This window comes from Athene noctua, chromosome 5 (assembly GCF_965140245.1).
Source record: "Athene noctua chromosome 5, bAthNoc1.hap1.1, whole genome shotgun sequence".
In the NCBI taxonomy this organism is placed as follows: Eukaryota; Metazoa; Chordata; class Aves; order Strigiformes; family Strigidae; genus Athene; species Athene noctua.
Genome location: NC_134041.1, coordinates 27,992,942 through 28,016,457, shown reverse-complemented (window position 1 = coordinate 28,016,457; position 23,516 = coordinate 27,992,942). Strand labels below are relative to the sequence as shown.

Below are 23,516 nucleotides of genomic sequence, written 5' to 3'. Positions count from 1 at the left end.
GCAAGATCCTTGATTACAATGAAACTGCAGAGTTTCCCCAGAGCCCACGTTCCCCCTCATGTGACCACAGTTTGAACTGATGCACACAGAAGTTATATGTTCTCCTGCAGACTGATACCAGATGACATCTAGTGGAATATCTATGTAATAAGAGGAAGGGTGTGATTTAGGTTCAATCACATTAATGACTACACCTTCCACTCTTATGTGCTTTAAATATTCTGGAAAGGGAAGTAGAAAGGAAACATTCTGGGTATCAAGCTATGAAACAATGGTAGTGGAAAGCAACTGACTCAGAGAAAAAGTTGTAAAACCATATTTGCAACAAGTTTAATGAAATAGCAACAAGCTTGAATGGTAGCAAGCTACCTGTAGAGAGTAAGAAGATAGAGTCCTCATAGTGGCATGGTGATGGCAGGCAGGAACATATCCTTAGCCCTTCAGAGCCCCTCAGTCTTTGAGGGATTCCCAGCCAGCCAGATTCTCTGGTTTTACAGTTCCTCTGCACTGATCCAAGGACAGATCTGCTGGCAAGTCAACCACTCAATGCAGTCCTAAGTGCCTGCAAATACCCATTAAATTTCAAATGGTGCTTTAGAGCATGGTCAAGGATACAACAAAACTGCAGACATGAAATAAGCAACAAATCCTACCCTTAAATATTATTCCACAGTATGAGTCAAGAGAAGGTTTGGAGAAGTATTTTCTTCAGCTTAATAGCAAAAACAAGCTTATGGAAAAAACCCCAAACAAGTTTATTTCAATTTTAAACATTATTACAACATTTTTAATGTCTGTAATATGTAAAAGAAAATATTTCAACACAAAGTCACTGGTTACTGATCCTCAGTCATCGCACAATTTAGATTTACAAAGAAATCTCATAATATGGTGTCCTGATCATGAACATCAGTTGATGATAGAAAAAAGCCCTATATAGTTCATTATCATTCATTTTAATACTAAGATATTAGATGAAATATCTTTTATTGCCTGTTGGAGAATGGCTTGTAGAACAAGGTACAGCAGCGGCCGCAGCTATTTTCAGTTCTGCCTTATGTTGTTTAATAGCATTAGCCACCTCTCGCCACGACTTCATTAACTTTTTTGCCGCTTTATCCTCATCTATCACCATATTCCATAATGTATCCCCGAAATTCGCGCCATTCTGACTCCTCAAACAATAAATCTGTCTCTGTAAAGTGCCCCTTAGCCTTGCCTAGAGCTATCAGCGTGGCTAAGTCTTTTAACAGACCTACTCCCCGCTTTTCTAAAAAGCGCTGTAAAAGTTTAAGGGCTACCTCTCGTACCATGTTCCTGCCCGGGCGAAAATTCCTTAAATTCCTTAAAATGCTGAACCGTGTAGCTTAACGACCTTCTTTAGCATCCGATCAGGTAGCCAACGACCAGGTTCCTTAATTGCTTAATTCCTTGGCCTTTCCTGGGTAAGTCCCCTACTGCGGCCTTTCCGGGGTAGCCCTTCTCGGAGTGAACACCTGCAGCTGGCGCTGAGGAGGTGGCAGCGTTGCCTTCCTACTCCGAGTCCGTCCCGCCGCTTCCCGGGTTCCGTTCGGTGGAAAAGCAGAGTTCGGGTAACCCTGTTCGGTGCGCCACTTGTGGCGGGCGGAGGAAGCAAGCAGCCGATTCAACGTGAATGATAGAGCAAGCTTCGATTTTATTGAAAGAAATCACACCTTATAGAAGCACTCTACAATACACTACTCGCAAATCTATTGGATACATTTAAACGGTTACATTATAATATATCAGCCATTGGATACATCTAAAGGGTTACATTATAATATCCCAACGCCCTGTGGTATTTCAGGTATGCATAAACACCTTTCTTCCTTTGAACCTGTTTTTCTTCCTTTGAACCTGTTTTTCTCCCAGGGCTGTTTTTCAATCACCCCCAAGGCCATAACGGGCCTCAGTTTATCTCTTTGCTCTCACAACAGTCCTTGTTAGCATCACTGAGCCCTGAATCTCCTTCCTTGTTAGCATAACTGTACCCTGGGTTTTTTCCTCTGTTTACCTCAGGTAGCTGTGACCAGCTCCTGCAGGGAGCTATGGCCTTGTTCTACGAGCCATTCTCCAACAATTCCAATGAAATTTATTGCAAAAATATATGTAAGCTTGTATATGTACATATGTATGCATACAAGGTTTTTACAAAATATATGTAAATCAAATAGTTAAATACTGGTTCATATCACTAGTGGAGTCTATTGACATAACTGGAATTTTCACTGTGTAACTTTTCCAGAATCACATTTATTCATATCGGGCTTTTTTTAAAAAAAAAAAAAAAAAAAAAAAAAAAAAAAAAAAAAGATTTTACAAGTAAGATCTTTATAGCCATTTTTTTCTTGTTAAGTTCAGGCCAAAGTTACTTCCCTCAGATGCTTTTAGTATATAACTGCCTGTATGTGCAGGCATTACAAGTATTATTTTTGAGGAGGCATGTGAGAAAGTTGGGTTGTCTCACTACTGTGATTATATGAATAATCAACCCAAGTTACATTACACAGATGTTTGCTCCTGCCCATTCCTATTACAGAAAGAGAGCAAAATACTTTAAAAACTTGTGTGAAGGTATGAAGAACACAAAATAAGATTTAATGAAATAACAATCCATAGAAAATAAATCACATTGTGATATTTGTCCCTCCCTTTTCATAAGCACAGGCTAGGTCCCATGGTGAGTTCCTTACAGGCTAGCTCTTACACTGCCCTGCTCAGACAACAGGTTCTGCTGTAGGTGTGCTCACCACACATTTCCTCCCTAGCAGAATCATTACTGTTGGAAAATGGATGCACATACTTCTACACTGGGCCTGTACACCAGTAGGGTGAGCTGCAATAAAATAAATGAGTGTGCTATATTATTGTAGGCTGGAACTTCAGTTTAAGTTCAAATACTACACAGTTTATGCTTTCCCTAGGAGGCATTGTAAGAGAAAAAGAAAGATGGGTCATAACAGAGAGATCAGATTGAAAGAAACATTGCACACCACACACAGCTGGGCTGTCAGATAGAGCAGGGAGAAGACCAAGCTTTCCCTCTGGACACACTCAGTTGGTGCTTTGTAGACACTGGCAAATCCCCAGAGACCATAACTCTCAACTACCCCCAGAAAGGACAGAAAGCCCTCTAGAAAGATTGCCCCCCCCCCCCTCCCCCCCTTTCTGTTTCATAACAAATAGTTGAGCTAGTGCTTAGTCCCAGTATCACTACAAACAAGTCCACCACTGGCACAAACAGAGCAACTTCAGTGATCTTGCATGCACAGCTGCTTTGAAAAGAATGAGAGAAATGTAGATAGCTTGAGTCTCGGTTTAAAATGAGGCCATAAGCTGGGCAACAGCTATGAGAAAAATTACAAAGGACCTCATACAAGTTTAAAGAAAGTTCTGCTCTGACATCGCTCAGATGGTGTGCAATACGAAGTTGAGAAGTTAGAAGCATGTAACAGCATCACACTAATGGGTCAGAGCAGAAAATAAAGACTCCCTCATGGCAATTCAAAGTACTTCATACGCTCTCTGTAAGTAGATGAAACTTTGGTTTAGTGCAAGGGTACTTTTGCCTTTCATCTCATTTCAACATGGACTTTAGATTTCATGTAAAGAACTTTGATGAAGGGATGGAAAATACTAATCACAAAATTTGGACAATACATGCAAGATTTCAGTGAAGTAAAACACAGCTTCATTTCATTACAACTGATCAGTGGAGATGTCAAGATAATTTCAGAGCAAACAGCCTCTATCAGTGGTGCATTAGAGTCCAACTGAACTTTTTCTGATAGAAACCACAGCCACTGTTTGCCTATGGTATGTATAAGAAAGGAGTCAGACACTCACATGAGCAGCACAGACACAACCAAAGAGTGGTAAGGACCCTCTACACTAAAAGAAAATAACGAAGCAAAAAAAGAAGTCAAGGAATTTGGAAAATCATCCCTATAAATACAACTACTAAATGAAACTTTTCAACCAAGGGTAACAATCCAAGAAGAGTTTCTGTAAGTACGAGGTTTTGTACTTCAAAATACTAACAGAAAAGTAGAGCACAGGCAGGGAAACACCTCTTTCTCTAGGCATGTAAAGTTACCTCAGCATATCAAAAGTATTCATTTTATAAATGTACAAAATAAGCTGAGTGACATTATAGAAGGCAGTTAATTAGAACATTTATACAGCAGTTTCCTCTGAAGAAACCTGTACTGTGTACTAAAAACTGTGACATTAGGTAGTTTGTAGATTCACTAGCACAGCATAAGGGTGCTGAAAAATGTTGTAGTTTGGAAAATAAAGAAATCTTGTTCTTTGGCCTACCAAAGCAGTTTTTCTGATATTTTTCCAATATAAAATATAATAACATTTAAACAATCACTTCCACATCAGTACTGCTTATATGTTTTACAGACATTAATAACTTCAGGACTTAGATTAATTTATTATCAGACAGGCAATTGCTTCTCTTAAAGTGCTGTAACCATGTGACTTCTTGATTACAAGACCTGCAGGAAGCAGAGATCCTACATGTTAAAGAACTTGTGGTCTTGTTGCAATAAAGCCTTATAATAACAAAAAGGATACTTAATGTTATTCATATGTACCAGGTGAAAACAGCTCCCATGATCCAAATCTATGTAGCTGAACACTGCAAAGCTGTATTAAGTAAAGATGTAGATGGGCTACCATTTACAGTAGAAAAGAGGACACTAATACAGGTAAAGGCTCAGCTCACGCTCATGAAGATGAGCCAATTCAAAACTGACACAAATTGCCCAAGGGCATGTTGTAGCTTTGTGTACTATTCTTGTCCTGTTTTAGGACTAAGACTATTGCCAGCAATATTAGACTGACGAAGCATAGACTATGCTTCAGTGGAAAGAAGACATTCCAAAGAAGCACTGAAAAAGATAAAATCAGCATGCTCCGTTCCTTGGTTCATTAGGAAATGTTTCTAATATTAAAAGAAGAGAGAATCACAAAGCCCTGGATGTATGCTTGGCAAATGTGTGTACCCAACAAGCCCTGGGGAATACTATTTGCTTAAAGCCTCTAACTCAAATTTAAATGGTTCCTCAGAACTGTAACATTTCCTTATACAAATGTGAGTTTATGCAGCAGCCACCCAAAGAGAAAAAATACTGACTGAATTTAGATGGAAATAGCTGAACTAGATTACTTAATAATGCTTCGTCTAATATTTTTTGAGCATTTCTGTGTAGTAGGCAACCTACATAACCTTCTTCAGGTTTCAATAAAGCCACAAAGGCTGTATTTTGTTTATATTTCAGTGAATATGACTGAAGACAAAAAATTGCAACATGAAAAGACCCAAAATAGAGGGCATTGGGTAAAATAGTCTAAAATAGGGTGATGAGCAATAACCATATACCTGAATTAAAATGCATAATTATCTTAAATATGGAATATTGTGCAGTTTTAAAAGATTGCTTTTAGGCAGGGGGTGAGATGAGTAAATACTAGTGAAATGAATAGGCAAGTGTAGAGGAAGTCCTACAGAAGCAAATCAGAGAGCATAGTTCAGAGACCACCACAAAAGTAGGAAACGGGCAACGGCCACTGGCAATCCAACAGGGTCGGAATCCTACTGCAGGAGTCGCGGTATAGCAGTCAGGCAGAGTTGTGAAGTGTCAACATTCTGCCAGAGATCTACTGGGTAAGACTCTTGTATAATGCAAAATTGGATATATATGCCAGGGGAACAAGGAAAATAAGACTAAGTGCAAATGCAATCATTTCACAGGTTCAGAATGCTGGGAGATACATCCTTGTTCTGTGTTTTATTATATGTTTCAGATTGAAGAAAATATTTGTTGTAGAAGTAATATGCGCCAGTCAAACACAAACCTAAAAAAACCTGTGAGTTTACATAAATAATGTCTAGAACTACTGTTTTGATTTCAGGCAGGTATATACAAGCTTATCCACTGTACCATGTGAACTTTGCAAAGAATTTGGCATATCTTGAAAGCCAAAGGAGAAGAAATAAAAACACTTCAGGTTACAAGATTTTTTAAATTTTGTTTTTCAGACAAACATATTCTTGACTGTCTAATTCCTAAAAAAATGACACCCTTTTGTTACTGATTTTATTATCAACTGAAATTAAATTGTGTTTGATTTTAATATAAATATAGAATTAAGGGATATTTTAGTAAAAATAATTTTACATTTATTGTATTTTGAATCTAGTGACCGACTGCTACTCTAAAATCCCCTGTACAGCCCTGTACCAAGGCTGAAGGGATTGGTCATAATTGTTTAGTAGGAACGGTTAGAACCTAGGTAACAAAACATGAGGTGATTTGTAAACTGATTTATAATACATGTATAGGACTAGAAGAATGCAAGTAGTTGTCAAGGTCCAGGATTAATGGGAACTGAGGGAAGTGACCATAACAGCTTGCAAGAACCTGCCAAGAAAACTGTGTCCTTAAGCAGAAGGTAATTCCGGCAGGGGGAGATCGCGACCACCGACTCATGGACCACCCACTCACATTACACCCCAGACCCATTTCTAGACATTTCTAACCTCTACTGCGCAGAATCGGAAATAGGAGGAGAATATGTTAATGATTTCTTAGAAACTGTATGCTTATGTATGAAGACTTAATGAATAAGTATAAGTTCTATATAAGGTGTATGATTCTGGTGCCTGGCATGTGTTGCTGGTGAGAGCACTCCCCTACACGTCTGACCGTCAATAAAGAAGTGTCTGCTTATCTGCATCAAATTGGTGTCAATAAATTCTTATTCCGGATTTTCGGTAACACTTTCTTACCGATATCTTCTCTACACAAATACAAGTTTAATACCAAATTTTATTGACTTTGAGGTACCTGCTGGACAAGTATCAGTGTTAATCTCAAACACAGAGTTGTCCAGTTTGCATTGAGCTCTGATCCCAGATCCAGGTCACCCTGATCTTTCAGGGAAAGATTCCTGGTTTCCTTTGGTCTTGGGTCAGGCTCAAACTTGTAATCTCTTTTCACAATTGGAGAAGCAAAGAGGAAGAATTATTAGCACTTCTATTTTTCCCTAACAGATATCCATTGGAATACTTGATTATATTTTTTGGTTTTTAAGTTCTTGCATGTTACAAAAACATATTTTGGTCTAATCCTTCAGCCATGACTCACAGTTGAAGATTAGATGCATAAAATAAGAATACTGCTAAAACTGGTAGCATTGTTATGTGGAGACCAAATTATAAGTGGAATTTGGAATTTAAGATAGCCAGAACTGAGTACAGCTGGTTTAACACTCACATGTTTTCCATGTTTAGGAGAATGAGTCCAAATACTTTCTGGCTTTGCAAGATATTCAGAGCAGAAGAAAATGGGATCAGTTTTAAGTAAGTAAGATTCTTATGTTCTGCAATACATGCAGCTGTCTGAGTATGAGACACAAAAGTCTCAAAATTCACAGGTTTTTTTGGAAGTTTTCTTTGCAAATTTAAGATCATGCAAGAGTGCAACAACTTCACAACTGCTCCAACTGACTACCTTCATATAGCCCATTCCTTTGCAGTACATGAAGTGTAAAACTGGTTTTTCTCTAGTGGAAGGAAAGCATATCCCAGTGGGAACTTCTTTTATGTTAAATAGGCATAGGTTTAAACTAATCCATGGATTGTCCATATTTCGGACTGTGAAGAATCTGTAAACCCAATATTTTGGGTCAGTCCTTTAAAAGAATTCAGACTGTTGGCAAAGGTTGAATACACATGTGGTGGATAAGAGACATGGCCGAGCACTTCCTGCAAGTCCTCATCTGCCACCAACCTCAGTGGAAGCCAACCATAGCTAGAACTTTGGTCAGTATGTCACACTGGGGTGATGAAAGGCTTCCATCCAACATGCCTGCCAACTGGTATCAGATCATACATGGTCTTGATTTACTGATTACAGAAAAACATGTCCTCCACAGCAATACTGAGGTGTGTCTGACAACTCCTAGAGCTGCCATTTGGATGAGGTTAAGTGGCAGAAATCCAGACAGCATTTCCAAGAGAGACTCACGAGGAGGCATTCTCTCCCATACAGCAGTGGTCAGGGAAGCCCCTTACTCTGGAAATAGTACAGTAACTGAATGATAGCTCCCCCCAGACACTACAACAGCATTCTGCAATTTAAACTTTGGAGTCCCAGCTATAAAGCCTTAGTTATTCTTGGAAAATACTAAGATTTTTTGAGTGCAATATATGTTCTTCAGCCAATTCAATCATGTTGCAAATCAGTACAGCAAGAAGTTTACTGTCATCCCAGCAGTAGCATTAGTACAAATCCTAATAACCCATGGTCACATTTTCCTTACCACCTTTCATGTTTTCCCGATTTTAAACGAAAAGTAAAAAGGTTTTCCTCTGTGTCAGCTGCCACACCAGGCAGCATTCTTTCTGCTTCAACAGATTAATGCTAAAGACAAATAATCAGAAATGGAAATAAGATGGCTCTACTGATGATGCTCAGACAGACAAGATTGTCACTTGTTCTATATACAAGTTGAATTGCTGACAGAGGTGAAAAATTATCTGCGTCAGTAACAGTGAATATGACTCAGAAGCAGCTCTTAAGGAACAATGCATTCAAAGGACTAGAGATTCTCACTCCCTATAACCACACGCCTCATGAATTTATACGGAGAGGAGGCCAGTAGCTCACAAGGAGGAAAAAAATATAATCTTTCACTGGCAAGAGTTACTAGAAAGTTATTGACGCCATAATTTGATAGTGGTACCATTTCTATTACTATATATTCCCCTGATCAATTCAGACTGATGAGGAAAGCCTGACAGAATAATCAGTGAGTCACAGCGTGTACTCTTTCAGAGAAAGAGAGAATTATACCAAGTTAAAAATAAACCAGTGATCACCAATTTTAAAAGCTACAAAGCTACTACTGGCTGTTGTGCAGCAGAAAATTATGAAGCATCACGCAGCACACATACCAAAGCCAATTTAGCTTTTAATTTAAACAAAAAAAAGTTCTGTGATACTGATAGCTGTTGTGAAAATTGTAGCTCGTATGAAAACAAAATACTTAATGGGAAGGGATCTTCTCCCAGGTTAGGCTGACGCATAATGGAAAGCACACACTGGAATGCATCCCTTGTGTTTTCTTCTACTAATATAAGCATAAGCATTTTTTCCAAGTTACCAGCGTTGATGTCCTATAAAAAACAGTTGGCGTAAATTATAAAGGCAGATAACGCTGGGTTAAACTAACAGAGTCAGGATACAACCTGACACCCTGTTAGTCAGGGTGGTGGTAGCAGTCTGGTAGAATGGTGGCTGCAGTCCCCCCGAAGCGGTGATCCCGTAGAAAGAAGGTCTGCTCTTCCTCAGAAAAGTCCAGTGGTGGCTAAGTAGCTCCTGTCCTCTGGAAATCCAGTGGAAAAGAGAGCGTCTCTGGTATTCAGAATCTCAGATTATATCCAGGATGGAATGCTGTTTTTCTCCCTCTGGGTGGAGCATCTCACAATGGGATAATGAGTCATGCCGCATGGCATTGATGGGCCATTAGCAGAAAGATAGTCTGGAGGCTGGGGGGGGGGGGGGGGGGGGGGAGGGGAGGCGAGGAAACACTGCCCCACCTGATTTCAACAGCTCATGAGGATGGTAGTAGAATACACTGCAACCCAGGACAGTCACATACAGAGTTACGTCACAGCACAAACCTATAAAATTATTTTTAAGGACTGGCATTATTTTCAAACTATAGACAAATTATAAAGAGCAAGAAGATTACAGACATAATTTGTAACAACTGAAGATTTTAATGGCAAAATCTTTCTTTAACAGCAACCAACCTAGTACGTTACAGTTTGCAGGGAAAGCACAGGGAGAAAGCGCATAAGAGAAGACATTTAAGAGACAAAATTATAGCACAAGCAGCAGGCATGCTTGTAATCATCATTACTGCCAGATGACAGACAGTGCTCACTGTCTTTAGAAACCTGAAAGCCCAGAGTGCTGCACCACCAGAAAAGCTTGCTTTAAATAAAACTCTTGTAGCTTCCAGCAGTACTCAGATATTACCCTTCTTAAAATACCTCATTCACTGCACTTAGGTGGCACCATTTGTTGGTTTTGAATTCATTTAAATGTTTAATGACATTGGAAAATGCAAAGGTGTACTCACAAGAAAACCCAGAAACTCTAAAGCCAATGGACTTGCAGCTCTTTATGAAAGGTAGGCAAAGTATTTTGCCTATCTTAGGTTTTACTCGAAAGTACATCTTCCAACTGCAAGCACCATTCCTGCTCAAGTGCTACACTCAGTGAAGCCTCATAAACGTTCTTCTGGCTAGAGGCATTTCAGCAACTCTATCACCTAATCCTGTATAAAGCATGTCTAATGACATGACAAAAGGCAGCCTCAGGAATTTAATCTTTACCAAAATCCCACTGATTGCTGCTATTGAACTCCACTGCCAGGTGTTGCAAAGACATCCTCAGGTGCAGAACACCTTATTTGCTGAAGTAAATGCTTTACTTCACTCAATTACAGTGGCAAGGAAAAGAGTAATTATTTCCTGTCTTTGCTGATTGCTTTTTCCCCAAATTCTTACACCAAGAAAAGAAGGTCTTTTTATCATTATCTTTTTTACTCTTGACTGAGTAAAAAAATACTTAGATATCTTCTGCACAAAACTAGATCTGGAATTTAAAAATACTTGTCAGTCTTCGGACATGTTTGATAACGTTCACAGAGACCAGGAAGAACAAAGATTTCAGTGCTCTGTCTCTGCATAGTGAAATGCCACTTAGGTTAAAGAGAGCTCTGCATGTTTAGGAAAATGCAGTGTTGGAAGTGTAGGGCTCTGGGGTGAGTTAGTGTGTTCAATTCCCTACTTTGACATAATGTAATAATATTACAGGTGTACAATCAAGAATTATACTGCCTTGTAAACGTCTATTGCCTTCAAAGGACTCTAAAAGTAATGCATATTACATGGTATATAAATATGGCTTCCGAAATTTTTACAGATGGGTCTATGATCTACAAGACCTACTTGAAGATAGAGCACAGTGATGAAAACATAGAATTTTGGCTTGCTTGTGAAGTCTATAAGAAGATCACATCGCAGAGGAAGAGGATTTCTGTGGCCAGGAAACTTTTTACAAGTTACATTCAACCCCAAGCTCCCAACGAGGTGACATACAATAACATGAACTTGTTATTTGCTCTAATAGCAATGCCTGATGTGTAATGTAGCTTACAAAAAGCATCAACAAATGTTGTATTAAAGGGAATGAAAACTGTTCCTATTCATCCTCCCCAAACTCTCTTGCACACAGAATTTTAATACTTGCCTTCAAATCTTGTCTATGGGCAAATCTTTCAACTATATCCACCAAGGATACAAGCAAAAGGCACAATTAGATTAAGAACCAAGTACTTGGATCCGTACTATTCTTTTTATTATCTGATCCATGGGCCATTGATACCACTTCAATAGATTTCAGATTAGGCCATTGCTACATGGATATAAATAATACTCTGGTCTTTGCAAGAGTAAATATAAATGAACAAAGTAAAAACTACCCACTGCTGTTGCCATTTAAATATGGGCTAAAAGAAAGTTCTAAGACAGAGTAATTATTTTCTGCTTCCAGAAGCATAAGATTTAAGGAAAACAATGCAGATATGTGTGTAAAGTGTTTGAGAGTGATTTGCTTTTTTTTTTTTTTTCCCCCCCTGAAAAAGTGGCTATACAAAAAAGTCATTCCTGCTTGGCCAGGCATGCTCTATGACCTTTAACTATTCGTGTTTATTATTCTCCCTGCAAAAGTAAGCTAATACTGTCTTTTACTGCCACTGCCTCTGGCAGACTGACATAACAGAAAAATCAGGCTAGAGTGTTTTCTGGTTTACACATAACAATAAAACCAATTCAGCTGGATTCCCAAATGTTGGCTGAGAGCAGTTATTGCTTTAAATGACTAAACCACTCCCACTAATCCAAAATTTGAGGAAATTTGAAAGTTTCCTCCGTTGGTTTTAAATGTCAGTTGGCAAGACATTGCCTTTTTCTGTCTTTTTCTGATTTATTTTACTTTTAGCATGTGCAGCTGTAGGAAACTCAGCAAGACATTTGCATTTCCAAAAGAGAAGCATCAGTATTGCCAACCACAAATTCATTAATCAGAAGTAAGAGCTTAAATCGGGACAGTTAAAAATAAGCTGTGTAATTTTTTTCTAAAATACTATGTATTTGAATCTTGGTATTGGCTGTCTGGTTTCTAGATCTTCAGCACACACTGATTTCATGTTTTCCTGATATTCACTGTTAACCAAAGAACTCTACAAAGGTAGATGCTCATAAAAATTTTAAACAGTTTATATTCAAATTTCAACACCATTTAAAAAGGTGCTCCTGGATCCCAACCAATGAAAGACATCAACACTCCTCTCAACACTAACAAAATCAAAATGAAAAAAATCAATGTAATTCATCATGAGCTAACGGATTATCAAAAGTTCCCATTTTATCTGATATACTTTCCTATCACCTTTCTGTTCTTACACACCCACAGAGCTTCAATTTATCTGCTACAAACCCTGGATTGCAGCAGAAGATTGAGAGGTTGATATATAGGCTCAGTTTTAGCTTATTTCAGCGATCATAATAATTTTAGCATTGGTTTTCACTGGTACTGTGCACCTCCAGTCACTTGGATGCATTTGAAATCAAAAACCAGGCTTCCTCCTCGGGGATCTAATCATAGCTCTAGGAACAATTCTTAGCAAAAAAAAGTGGACTTGGATGTCAGCACCTTTCAACTATCCCTTCACAGCCACTCCATACAAGGCATGTCTGCAGGACTTCTTCCACTGCCTAAACCATACATATGTTCTTATTCTTTCTAGAATTAGCAAGCAAATAATACATATACCACTTCCCTAAGGTTTGAAGTCGTGGGCCCATATATAAAGATATAATTAAAGATATAAAGAAAAGGCATTCGGTACAAGTCTCCTAAATTCAATCTTCCTTACCATTCCTTTGCATTTATTCAGTGATACTTCAGTAATGTTGCTTTCTGTTTCAGGTTAACATTGACAGTCCTGTGAGGAAAGCGATTATAAGGAATATTCAAGAGCCAACACAGTCCTGTTTTAATGAAGCACAGAGAATAATTTACATGCACATGGAAAGAGATTCTTATCCACGATTTCTTCAATCAAAGTTCTCTCAAAAACTCAAACACAATCTTCAAACAAATGGCAATAATTCAAGGGTAAATTAAAGAGAAAGACTGAAAATTTACAATAGTTTCTTCTGGCATGCCAAGTGTGTAAGATTTAAAGTAGGAGAAATTAGGCAGTAGACATATTATTACTAATCTGCTCAATTGTTCTGTTGATGTTAGAATTGATAAGGCACTATCTTCCCCCTTCCTTTTCTTTTTTTCACAGAAGAGTTTTGGTTTCGTTTTCCTCTCCCCTCAATAAAACCCTAAAACCTAACAAAAGCTATGTATAAAAATTTCAGCCAAAAAAGATAGCCTAAGGTTCTAGTCTTTTATTCATATTTGAAAACTCTATTAACATATTTCCAGTATTCTTGTTGTGAGAGATCTGAAATAAAAAAAATAGTTTTGCTACTAGGAAATAATTGTTTATTTGGCTATACATAACACAGAAGAAAAAAATCTGCACTGCTGCATTTACTTTTTTGTTGTTTTGTTCTTATAATCTTTCAAAGTAAAAGAAGATAAGTTGCAAAGTACACTGTTTACCTAAGATATGAAGTGTGGTATTCATATGGTGTAGAGTCAATTTTATGCCGAATTATGATGTACAACATATGCTAAGAAGGTACTTGGTCTACAGTATACTATAATACTACCAGTGAGTCCTGAATTTATCTCCAATGACAAAACTCATTAACATTTTATCTATTTTTCTGGGTATGGACACAAAAATATATTGCTTTCCCTTCAGGCACCATTAGATACAAGCAGACCTGACATTTGAACCTCATAATGTTACTGATTTTACTATAAACTGAAATTAAATTGTGTTTGATTTTAATATAAATATAGATTAAGGGATATTTTAGTAAAAATAATTTTACATTTATTGTATTTTGAATCTAGTGACCGACTGCTACTCTAAAATCCCCTGTACAGCCCTGTACCAAGGCTGAAGGGATTGGTCATAATTGTTTAGTAGGAACGGTTAGAACCTAGGTAACAAAACATGAGGTGATTTGTAAACTGATTTATAATACATGTATAGGACTAGAAGAATGCAAGTAGTTGTCAAGGTCCAGGATTAATGGGAACTGAGGGAAGTGACCATAACAGCTTGCAAGAACCTGCCAAGAAAACTGTGTCCTTAAGCAAAAGGTAATTCCGGCAGGGGGAGATCGCGACCACAGACTCATGGACCACCCACTCACATTACACCCCAGACCCATTTCTAGACATTTCTAACCTCTACTGCGCAGAATCGGAAATAGGAGGAGAATATGTTAATGATTTCTTAGAAACTGTATGCTTATGTATGAAGACTTAATGAATATGTATAAGTTCTATATAAGGTGTATGATTCTGGTGCCTGGCATGTGTTGCTGGTGAGAGCACTCCCCTACACGTCCGACCGTCAATAAAGAAGTGTCTGCTTATCTGCATCAAATTGGTGTCGATAAGTTAATTTTATCCCGGATTTCGGTGACAATAATGTAACACAAATAGGTCTCTCTCTCTCATATATAAACTGTACAAGATAACTTGCTGATTCATTCATCAAGTATCGAGGTACTCTAGGTTTACATTCAAAAACCAGTATGATTTTCCAAATCTCATTAAAACTGGAATCTCTTAATTCTTTTAATGGACCTCAACATAGACACAAAAAGCCATAGGAAATCAGGGAACTCTCTAGCATCCTCTCAAGCTGCATTATTCCAAGGAATACAAAGAACAAGTCATTCTAACAGCAGCCCCATGAACTCTGATAGCATCACTGTTCCTCTGGAATGATTTCACAGGAGAAATGAAGTATTCATTCATTTGGATACATTTGACACGATTACTTCATTGTTACTTCATGTTGCCGGTTCCTGATTTTGTTTTTTACCTCAAGCAGTAACTTGGCTGCCTAGTTTAAAGAGGCAATTTTTGTGACAATGTAATCATTGTCTCACCTGTCAGGAAAGCCAAGTCTTCCTACGGGAGGCTCACAACAGTCCATCGTGCCACTCCCTTAACCACGGTAAGTTTTTGTTCTCACCGAGAACTTCCCTTATTTTCTCAGTGTGAATGTCTAAGCCTTTCCCAAGCATGAAAACACAGGTCAGTGCAGACAGTGAACAAACAATTTAGTTTCACTTCTGTGGCATCTATCTTGTAGTGAGGAGAAACTAGAGTTGTTCTTTTAAGATGTTCCTCTGGCCAGTGTAAGAAGGTATACATGAATATATTTCAAGGTAAGGTATCAATCACTCCTAAAACATTAATCATTGTTTAGGGCCTCTGAGTAGCGGTATTATTGTGGTGCACAATAGACGTTACGTTTGGGAAGAGGGACAGTGACTTATTGATGACAGATGTTTATCAACAGCTACAAAATGCATAATATGATGTCTAGCTTTGTATGAAGTTATATTGGTAAATTGTAACTGTGCATGTGTGTTCTAATGCCAACACATTACAGTATATTGTAAATGGTCATGTTGTAATTTATCAGTTATCTAAGGCTCCACAAATTCTTTTTATCCATAATTTTTATGAAATTCTCAAGCTAGAAAATTTATGTACATGTCTAAAGCAGAATACAAAGCAAGTCTGAGCATAACCTGCACTAGTACAGAAAGTTTTAAGATGATAACTTCAGTGCTGTAAGAAAAGAGATTGTTATTATACGAGATAATACTTTCCTTTTGCAGTGATATCATGTAAAAGGATTATCATGTGAATATTCAGCTCACAAGCCCACTCTCAGCAAGCATGGACTTCATGGGAAATCCTGATAGGGATAGTATAGCTTTAGCTGCTGTTAACTTCTGATGTACGTACAGTGCATTAGACTTTGGCTTGATCTTGCAGATGCCACAGCCTCACAGCAAAGAAAAACGGTAGGAATTATTAAAAAGCATTTCCTGCAGTGAAGTGGATCTGTGAGAAAAGCCAACCTGGGCAGAGGAAAAAAACAAACAAGCAAAGGACTACACTATGAAAAAAAGCCTTCCTCTTCCTGTTAGAATTAGTAATTCAGAAGACCTAGACATTGGTCTCTGAGTCAGAGAGGCTTGTAATGACCAAGGATAATAATTCTTCATATCCAAACAGGCTTAGCATGCAGGCTTCTGAAGTGGTTACACAAAGAGGTTGGTCACATACATGTTGATAGACAGAAACTTTCTCCCTGCAGAAAGGGGATTATCCAGAAGGAGAGAAAGAAAAAAAAAAAAATCTTCCACAGAGAATGCTCAGAGAAATCAGAGAAACTCTCACCTTTTTATGGCATGAAAAGTTTAGTGTTTATTTTGCTAACAGGCCATGAGTCTAGCAACCCTTATGGCTAGGGGGCTTATTAAATTGTACTTCCTTCTAGACAACCTCCTAAAAGATTGGTTGGGGGTTTTTTTGATTGTTTTCATTAAGTTGGAAAAAAAGGGGGTCCTTTTCCTAAAATTGATTTAACTGGTGGAGATCTTTTGCATTATTTTTCTTTTGTGTTGCCAGACGCATGACAATAACACTGTATTTCATCAGATCACATGATTCATAAAACAGTAACTAATGTCAGCAGCAATAACAAGTCACTGCTTTTAACATTTTCATTAACAGCACTTGAACAAGCTCAGGTATACTTTCCACTGGCAGACAACACTAAAAGACATTTGCTCACATTAATCATTCAAAGCTCCTGTTAAGATAGATAAGAAACTTTAAAATAGCTAAATTGGCAGAATTCTCTCTCATTCTTCCCTTGTTTACTTAACACAAATTAAAAAAAAATTAAAACCCCAAAACAATGGAAATTCTTCAAACACATTAAATTTGCAAGTTAGAAATGTAGATTAATAAAACCACTATAGCAATTAACTGTATCCAGCCTTGGAAACTGTTGGCCTATTGAGTCTCCCTAAAGAGAAAACAACCCATACTGGACAGATGGTCTGGGGGGTTTCTGTTTTGTTTGGTGGTTGTTTTTTTTAAAAAATTGTTATTATTTTTAAAAGACCTGACAATTAGATCATTTTTACTTTGTAAATATGAGCTGTATGGGCCTTGATAAGTGATGAAATTTACACTCTATTGTTATATTGCTGTTCTCATGAGTTTTACATCCACTCTTGGTGTCTAGGTGATGACAGGTGTAGAATAACTAATGCAGATTGTATATCAGGTCTAAAACACAAACTGAAATCTGCTTATAATTAGAGTCAAACCAAAACTGTAAGAATAGCATAGCCTAATCTTTTCTGTACAGATTGGTGGTAACTGATAATGTATAATGTCTTTTCATTGTACAACCAAAAGCCTTCAAATAATACATTGTTAGGAGGCTTTTCTCTCAAGTTCTCTAAATTAGTTCATACTCCCATATTAACTCTAGATATTTCTGATTTTAAATGCCAAGAAATAAGCTATATGTAGTCTCACTCTAACACAGCAGTGAGGTAATACCCAGAACTTGGTACTGTAGACAACTGATTTAAACAATATGAGCAAAGATGTTTATCACCAATTACAGGGCAGATGAGGATGTTTAGGAACCTATAACCTCAGAGGAAAGGGAAATGACTGCAGCATTTCCAAGTATTGCCAAATATACAGTACTGTTGCAATCACAGGTTCCTGAAGAAACTAATGTTTGGTCTAATGTTCACTAAACACAGAGGAAAGAGCACAGTGGAAGAAGCCTTCCAAAAAGAACATTTTGCTGCACGTGCCAATTAGTTATATTACGCGGCTACAGACCATAGCCTTTTCTGGGCAAAGACTGCATCCTAACATAGGCTTGCCTATAGCCTCCTACAGTGAGGCTTCACAGAGGTGGTAGCCTCTCTTAGTAGAATTACCCATTAATAGTTTGTCAGTAGCACTGAGTAACTGCACAGCTTTGAGATGCTTTGATTCCAAATCTTAAATTTCAAAAACTAAAAAGTTTTAGAAAAATAAAAAACTTTTAAAAATTCAAATTTAAAATAGAAGTTCCAGTTCAGGGTCTGACTAGACTACACAAAGGATTCTAACTTTTTTTTTTTTTTTAAATAAAAAAAACAACAGGTGCATCAATGTATAAAGATAGACAAAAGCACAAGAGGAGCAAATTACGTATTAGGGAAGAAAATTATGTAGCCAAACACTTTTAGATATTATACATCATAGGTGCACAGATTCTAAGAACTATGAATTCTCATCACACCAGCAATAAGATATAAGCCACTGCAGCCCAATTGTACAACTGGTTATTTAGACAGGAATGTAAATTAGTAAGAGCATGATAGCATCTTATTATGGATTCCAAGCATATCCTTATAGAAAGAGTGACATGGAATGAGACATCCTGAAGTATGCTGCAAATGGTCAGCATTGAGTACATCTACATTCTTGCTTGACCCAGTTGCATAAACACTTTCTAGTAGGTAGTGCCCTTGGACTATCCAAGACTTCCCCTGGGGCTGGTAAATCTGACACAGGTAGGTGGACATACTGCCCATTCCCTGCTGCAGTGACAAATGGATGCCACAGGGTATCCTAGAGCATCTCAGTAGGGCTAGATGCCTGTGTTTACACAACTGAATCAAGTCTGCTTTCTTAACTATATTAGCTAAAGGTTTCACATTTGCTAGCTTTTCTTACCGACTTTTGGCATCTTAAACCACTTACTGAAAAGCTGGTTTATCTGTAATTTACTTTCCCTCCAAAATTACTACGACAATTATCTCAAGAGCACCATGCTTATATGTAAACTTTTGTTTCCTGTACCTCAGAATTTGCTCAACTCAAAATACAGTGCAACTATCCAGGGACTAAGAGCAGGTCCTTACTTCAAGGACATGCACCACACAGAATGGGAAATGGGGTAGGTCCACCCTGAGAAGTTCATGCAAGTGGGGGGTTTTAACTGTGGCAAGCCCCCACTGATGGGCTACAGACCACCTTCACAACCCTAGCTCTTCAATGCCATGTCCTCTCTCTGGATTTCTGCATCAAGTGCACAGGTCTGAGAATAAGGGGAAAAACCTGAGGACTTATATCATGAAGGCAGGTTGCAGCTCCTCTTTTGCAACTCAGTCCACATGTAAGTCATTTTTACAGGACCCCATAGATCCATAGCCTGCAGTTCTCAGTGAGAAACAAGTCATCAAGCATGAAATCACAGCAAAGTCTTTATATGGGCATTGCCTTTTTGTCCAGCTGCAAAGAGCAGAAGCTTAGTAATGGTGATCAGAGTGCACTCTGCTAGGTGGTAACAAGGCCTAAGGTAGAGTGTGAAACCACAGCTGAAAGATTACATTTCATAAACATCAGAAGTGCCAGTAATCAGAAATGACAAATTGTCACTGTATTTGCCAAGTCCTGAAGGAACATGGCATTCACATAATGACAGATTTAAATTGTTGCCTCTGTTTTGTGTCCTGGCTTGCCTATCTCACTAGTCTCAGATTGGTAAGTTAAAAGTTTCCCAGAACATCCATCAGCTAGGGCTGTTGCTATATACAGCACCAGCCAAGGCAAATAGTAATCACCTCAGTAACAAAAGGTGAGTAAATTAAGAACAAGATTTCTTTTTCCTGAAGAAATGGTTACATACTCTATTTCATGGAGTTATTTCCTTCCCACCATGACATGATCTGCTTTGCCTTTGCTTAGAGAAAAAGAATACAGGACTCTAACTTTACTTGCATAAATATGCAGTGAAAGAATTTTGCAGTCAAAGTTCTAAAAGCAGTTTTCAGACATTTGCAATTATAAAGATTTATCAATCACAGCACATGATCCAGTCCGTTATTTATGAGTCATTCAGTACCATGGCAGATTACATCACTTCTAAACAGTGGGAAACATCAATATTTTCTATTAATTACTCTCTACCAATGAAAACATAGTTAGCTTTTAGTCTCATAATTCAAGTCCACAGTTAATTAAAAAAAATTCAAACGGAAGAAATACCTACAAACTTCTAGCCTGTGAATCATTGCCCATGTTGTTCCTTCACTTATAATTTTGTCTGCTGATGGAATAATCTTATAAAAATGAAAGTGGACTTTAATATTTTTAATCTCTATATAAAGTATATTTTATATTTTTAATCTCTATATAAAGTATATTTTATTCAGTTCAGATACCAATACAAAAATTACTTGGTTATTCCTCATCATCTTCACTCTTTCAGTACTTTTAATTTTAACTGTATTTTTGCAACAGTTTCTATTCGTGGTCACCCTGTTCTTGTTTTCTAAAACATAATTTTCTTTGTGTATTTATCCCAGTAGCTCTCCAAATCCCTTTTCTTTCTATCTGCTTCCCATTTCTCTTTATATTCAATACTGATTTTTTTAAAAGCAGATTTAACACTCACATATTTTAGGATATTTTAAAGGGTTTGTTGTTTGTTTTAAATAATTCAGGACTTACATCCTGTAAATGGCATTGGTTCTAAATTAACATCTACCACTTAACAGCCCTTTTGGAAAAGTTCATACTCTCTCAGGAGTAACTTTGATGCTACTTTAAAGACCTCTCTCCACTCTATACATACTGAGCCTTCCAGCATGGTCTCCAGCACCATCACGGTCTGTCTTCATAATCAGACCACATAACATGTCCCAGCACAACACTAGTATGTCAGCACACAACAAAACCTTCCTAGAAATGCTGTTCCCAGACAGGTTTTCTACAGTGCCACTCAAACCATGGCAAGGTAAAAATTGTGTTTGCTGACAGCAGTTCTTTGCTGCTCTGAGAGTGCCACCCATCTAGCCCACAAGTTGAGTGGGCCTGCTGATTGACTCAGAATTCTGGTCACTTCGATTAGATTGATATGATGAATACCACGTTATTAAATACAATTCCAGAATACAAACACAACAAAAGTTCCACAGAACAAATTAGTTAAACTTTCATTGCTGCCACATCAGCACAGCAGTTACTTGATGGCAACATGATTAGTACTAAAAATAGGATAAAATTGCTCAGAGAATGATAAGCCTGTATTGTTTTTGCAGTTGTAGTACACTGGATGAACAGTTCACTGATATATAAAACCAAATAGTTTTACATTGCTAAGTATTGAAGAGCAGGTGAAATGCACCTCTACTGTCAATTATAAAAGTCATATAAGTTTCTGTAAAAACCAGAACAGTTGCCAACACAAAATGTTCTGTCTAGCTATGCTTTTCTAATAAATTTGTTAAGGTATAGCATTACAAAAACTTCAGGGAGTTTTTTTCAGCATGATCATAAACGAGATCAAATAGTAAAGATGAACTGTAGCAAACAAATTACCTGTTCTAAGAGGTGAAAGTTTAAAAGAACATGCTAATCATTTTGCCTCCAGCAGCTTATTCTGGATTTACTGATTATTGTGCAGTGATACATGAAGCTAATAGTCTAAATAGTCCAGACAGTTATTTTTCTACAGCTTTTGAAAGAATTCTAATTTCTGTATCTGCACTGGGTCTGCCAGATATTTTGGCTATAAAAATAGCTTTTCTACCCAGCATCTAACCATTTACAATTGGAGTCAGCTAGCTGGAATACATCTACAACATTTGTGGAAAGGTGTTAATCTTCTTTGCCTGCACTTCACATCAGCAGAAGAAAGATCAGTTCCAGTGCCAAGAACTACCTGGCCCCACTAGCACAAGTTTATAACCATTACTGAGCAACTGGTTTGATAAAAACACATCTCATGACTCTGAGGCAGTTAGGCTTTGGCAGTGATGTAACTTGGAAGGATTTCTGGACAGAGAGAACTAGACTGTCATATATTTACATTATGTTAGTGCTGGTAGTCCTCATGGAAAGCTCCAGGGCATTAGTGCACGCTGCTTTAGAAAACTCATGAAGGAGTAAGAGCACTGAAAAGCCAGCAGGTAAGAAACTTAAGGAGACAGGGCCACACAAGATTTCCTGGGGATACTGCCCCAAATAAACCAAACAGCTAGAAGTCTGGAAGGCCAGCTCACCCCCAGCCTGACTTCCTCTCCACCTTCCTCCTTGGCCAGGGCCCACACCATTAGACAACCCACTCCCAGCCATAACAAGAGCTTGAGAAGAGTGCCTTGAGATATGCCAAGAGTAAGCTGCAGGATGATCTATTTCCATCAGCACAGGCTTTGCCTCACAGGCAGCTGGGAATGGAAAACCACAACAGACTGGGGCACCTTCTTTACCTGCTACAACCAACCAGATAAATATTGCCCACACAAAAAAGGGCAACCTAACCAGTGTTGTGTTTAGTGTAATCTATTAGTTGCAGGAGCGCTTTAGGTACTATTCCCATGCTGTTAATGGCAATTGTTGTGTTCAAAGAAATAGGGTTAAAATTTAAAAGGCAATATGAATAAAACTCAGCTATTTATTAAGATAGATTATTCTAAAATTTCAAACTAGAAACAGAATATCCACTTACCACATGAAGCCATCTTAAATTACAGTTTCTATTTCAGTAAGACTGCATAATTTTATATTTTTATATTAGAAAAGTATTTTTAATATGCACAGCTTAACCCACAAAACAGTTTTAATCATTTAGGTATACAGAGGCATTTAGAGAAGCAAACTGCACCAGTCAAACATCTAAACATAAATCAGAAAAGTAGAGTTTCCAACAGACTTTTCTCATTCCATTTTACTTGAATTTTCTTCATTTAAAAACACAATTAACATGTGACCAACAGGCTTCAGAAGGCAGAATGTTTTAATTAGGACACTGCTCCTGCAAGACCAGAAATAACAAGAGCTAAGAAGAGAAACAAAACTATAAAAAGATTCTAGCTTCCCATTTAATCTAACACAAAACTTTCTAAAACCCCCACAAACAATTTAAAGTCTACCACATGTGGAGGAGATCGGAAGCTTTCTTCTCCCTTCCAGCTTGTGCACAGTCCATTCATGCAAATGCACCAGCATACACTGGAACAGCAAGATCTAAGACTGATCATATTTAGCCCAGATGTGAATAATATTACTGAAGCAATCAAAAAATTATTTATGACCAGTGTTGTAAAGGGGGCAATTTGGATCCCATGGGAAGTACCAGTATAGAAACTCAATGCTCCTTTGGTTCTCAAAGAATTAAAATGGCTTTTGGTCAGTTTTCCACTGCTCTATTTTTCTTTTCTTTGGAGCTCTACTCTTTTTTTCCTTAGCCAAACAACTCTGTTGATAGATATATAAAGCAGACAGGCCTGGACAGGCATAGCAGAATCTGATGTGATAAAGAAAATACGATCCTCAAACACATTCAGGAAACTAAAATTGTTAGTGTTTCTTGTCTAA

At 37.7% G+C, this 23,516-nt stretch overlaps 1 protein-coding gene across 1 annotated transcript; it reads left to right on the top strand.

Annotated features, from left to right (window-relative positions):
* Positions 1-6,939: 6,939 nt before the first annotated feature.
* On the top strand, positions 6,940-15,590 carry LOC141961010 (regulator of G-protein signaling 13-like). The gene is made up of 7 exons (XM_074907474.1): positions 6,940-6,956; positions 7,328-7,396; positions 10,115-10,236; positions 11,034-11,200; positions 13,101-13,289; positions 15,210-15,270; positions 15,526-15,590. Exons 2-7 carry the CDS (start codon positions 7,332-7,334, stop codon positions 15,588-15,590), a joined length of 669 nt encoding a protein of 222 aa, XP_074763575.1. The 5' UTR covers positions 6,940-6,956; positions 7,328-7,331.
* Positions 15,591-23,516: the final 7,926 nt, after the last annotated feature.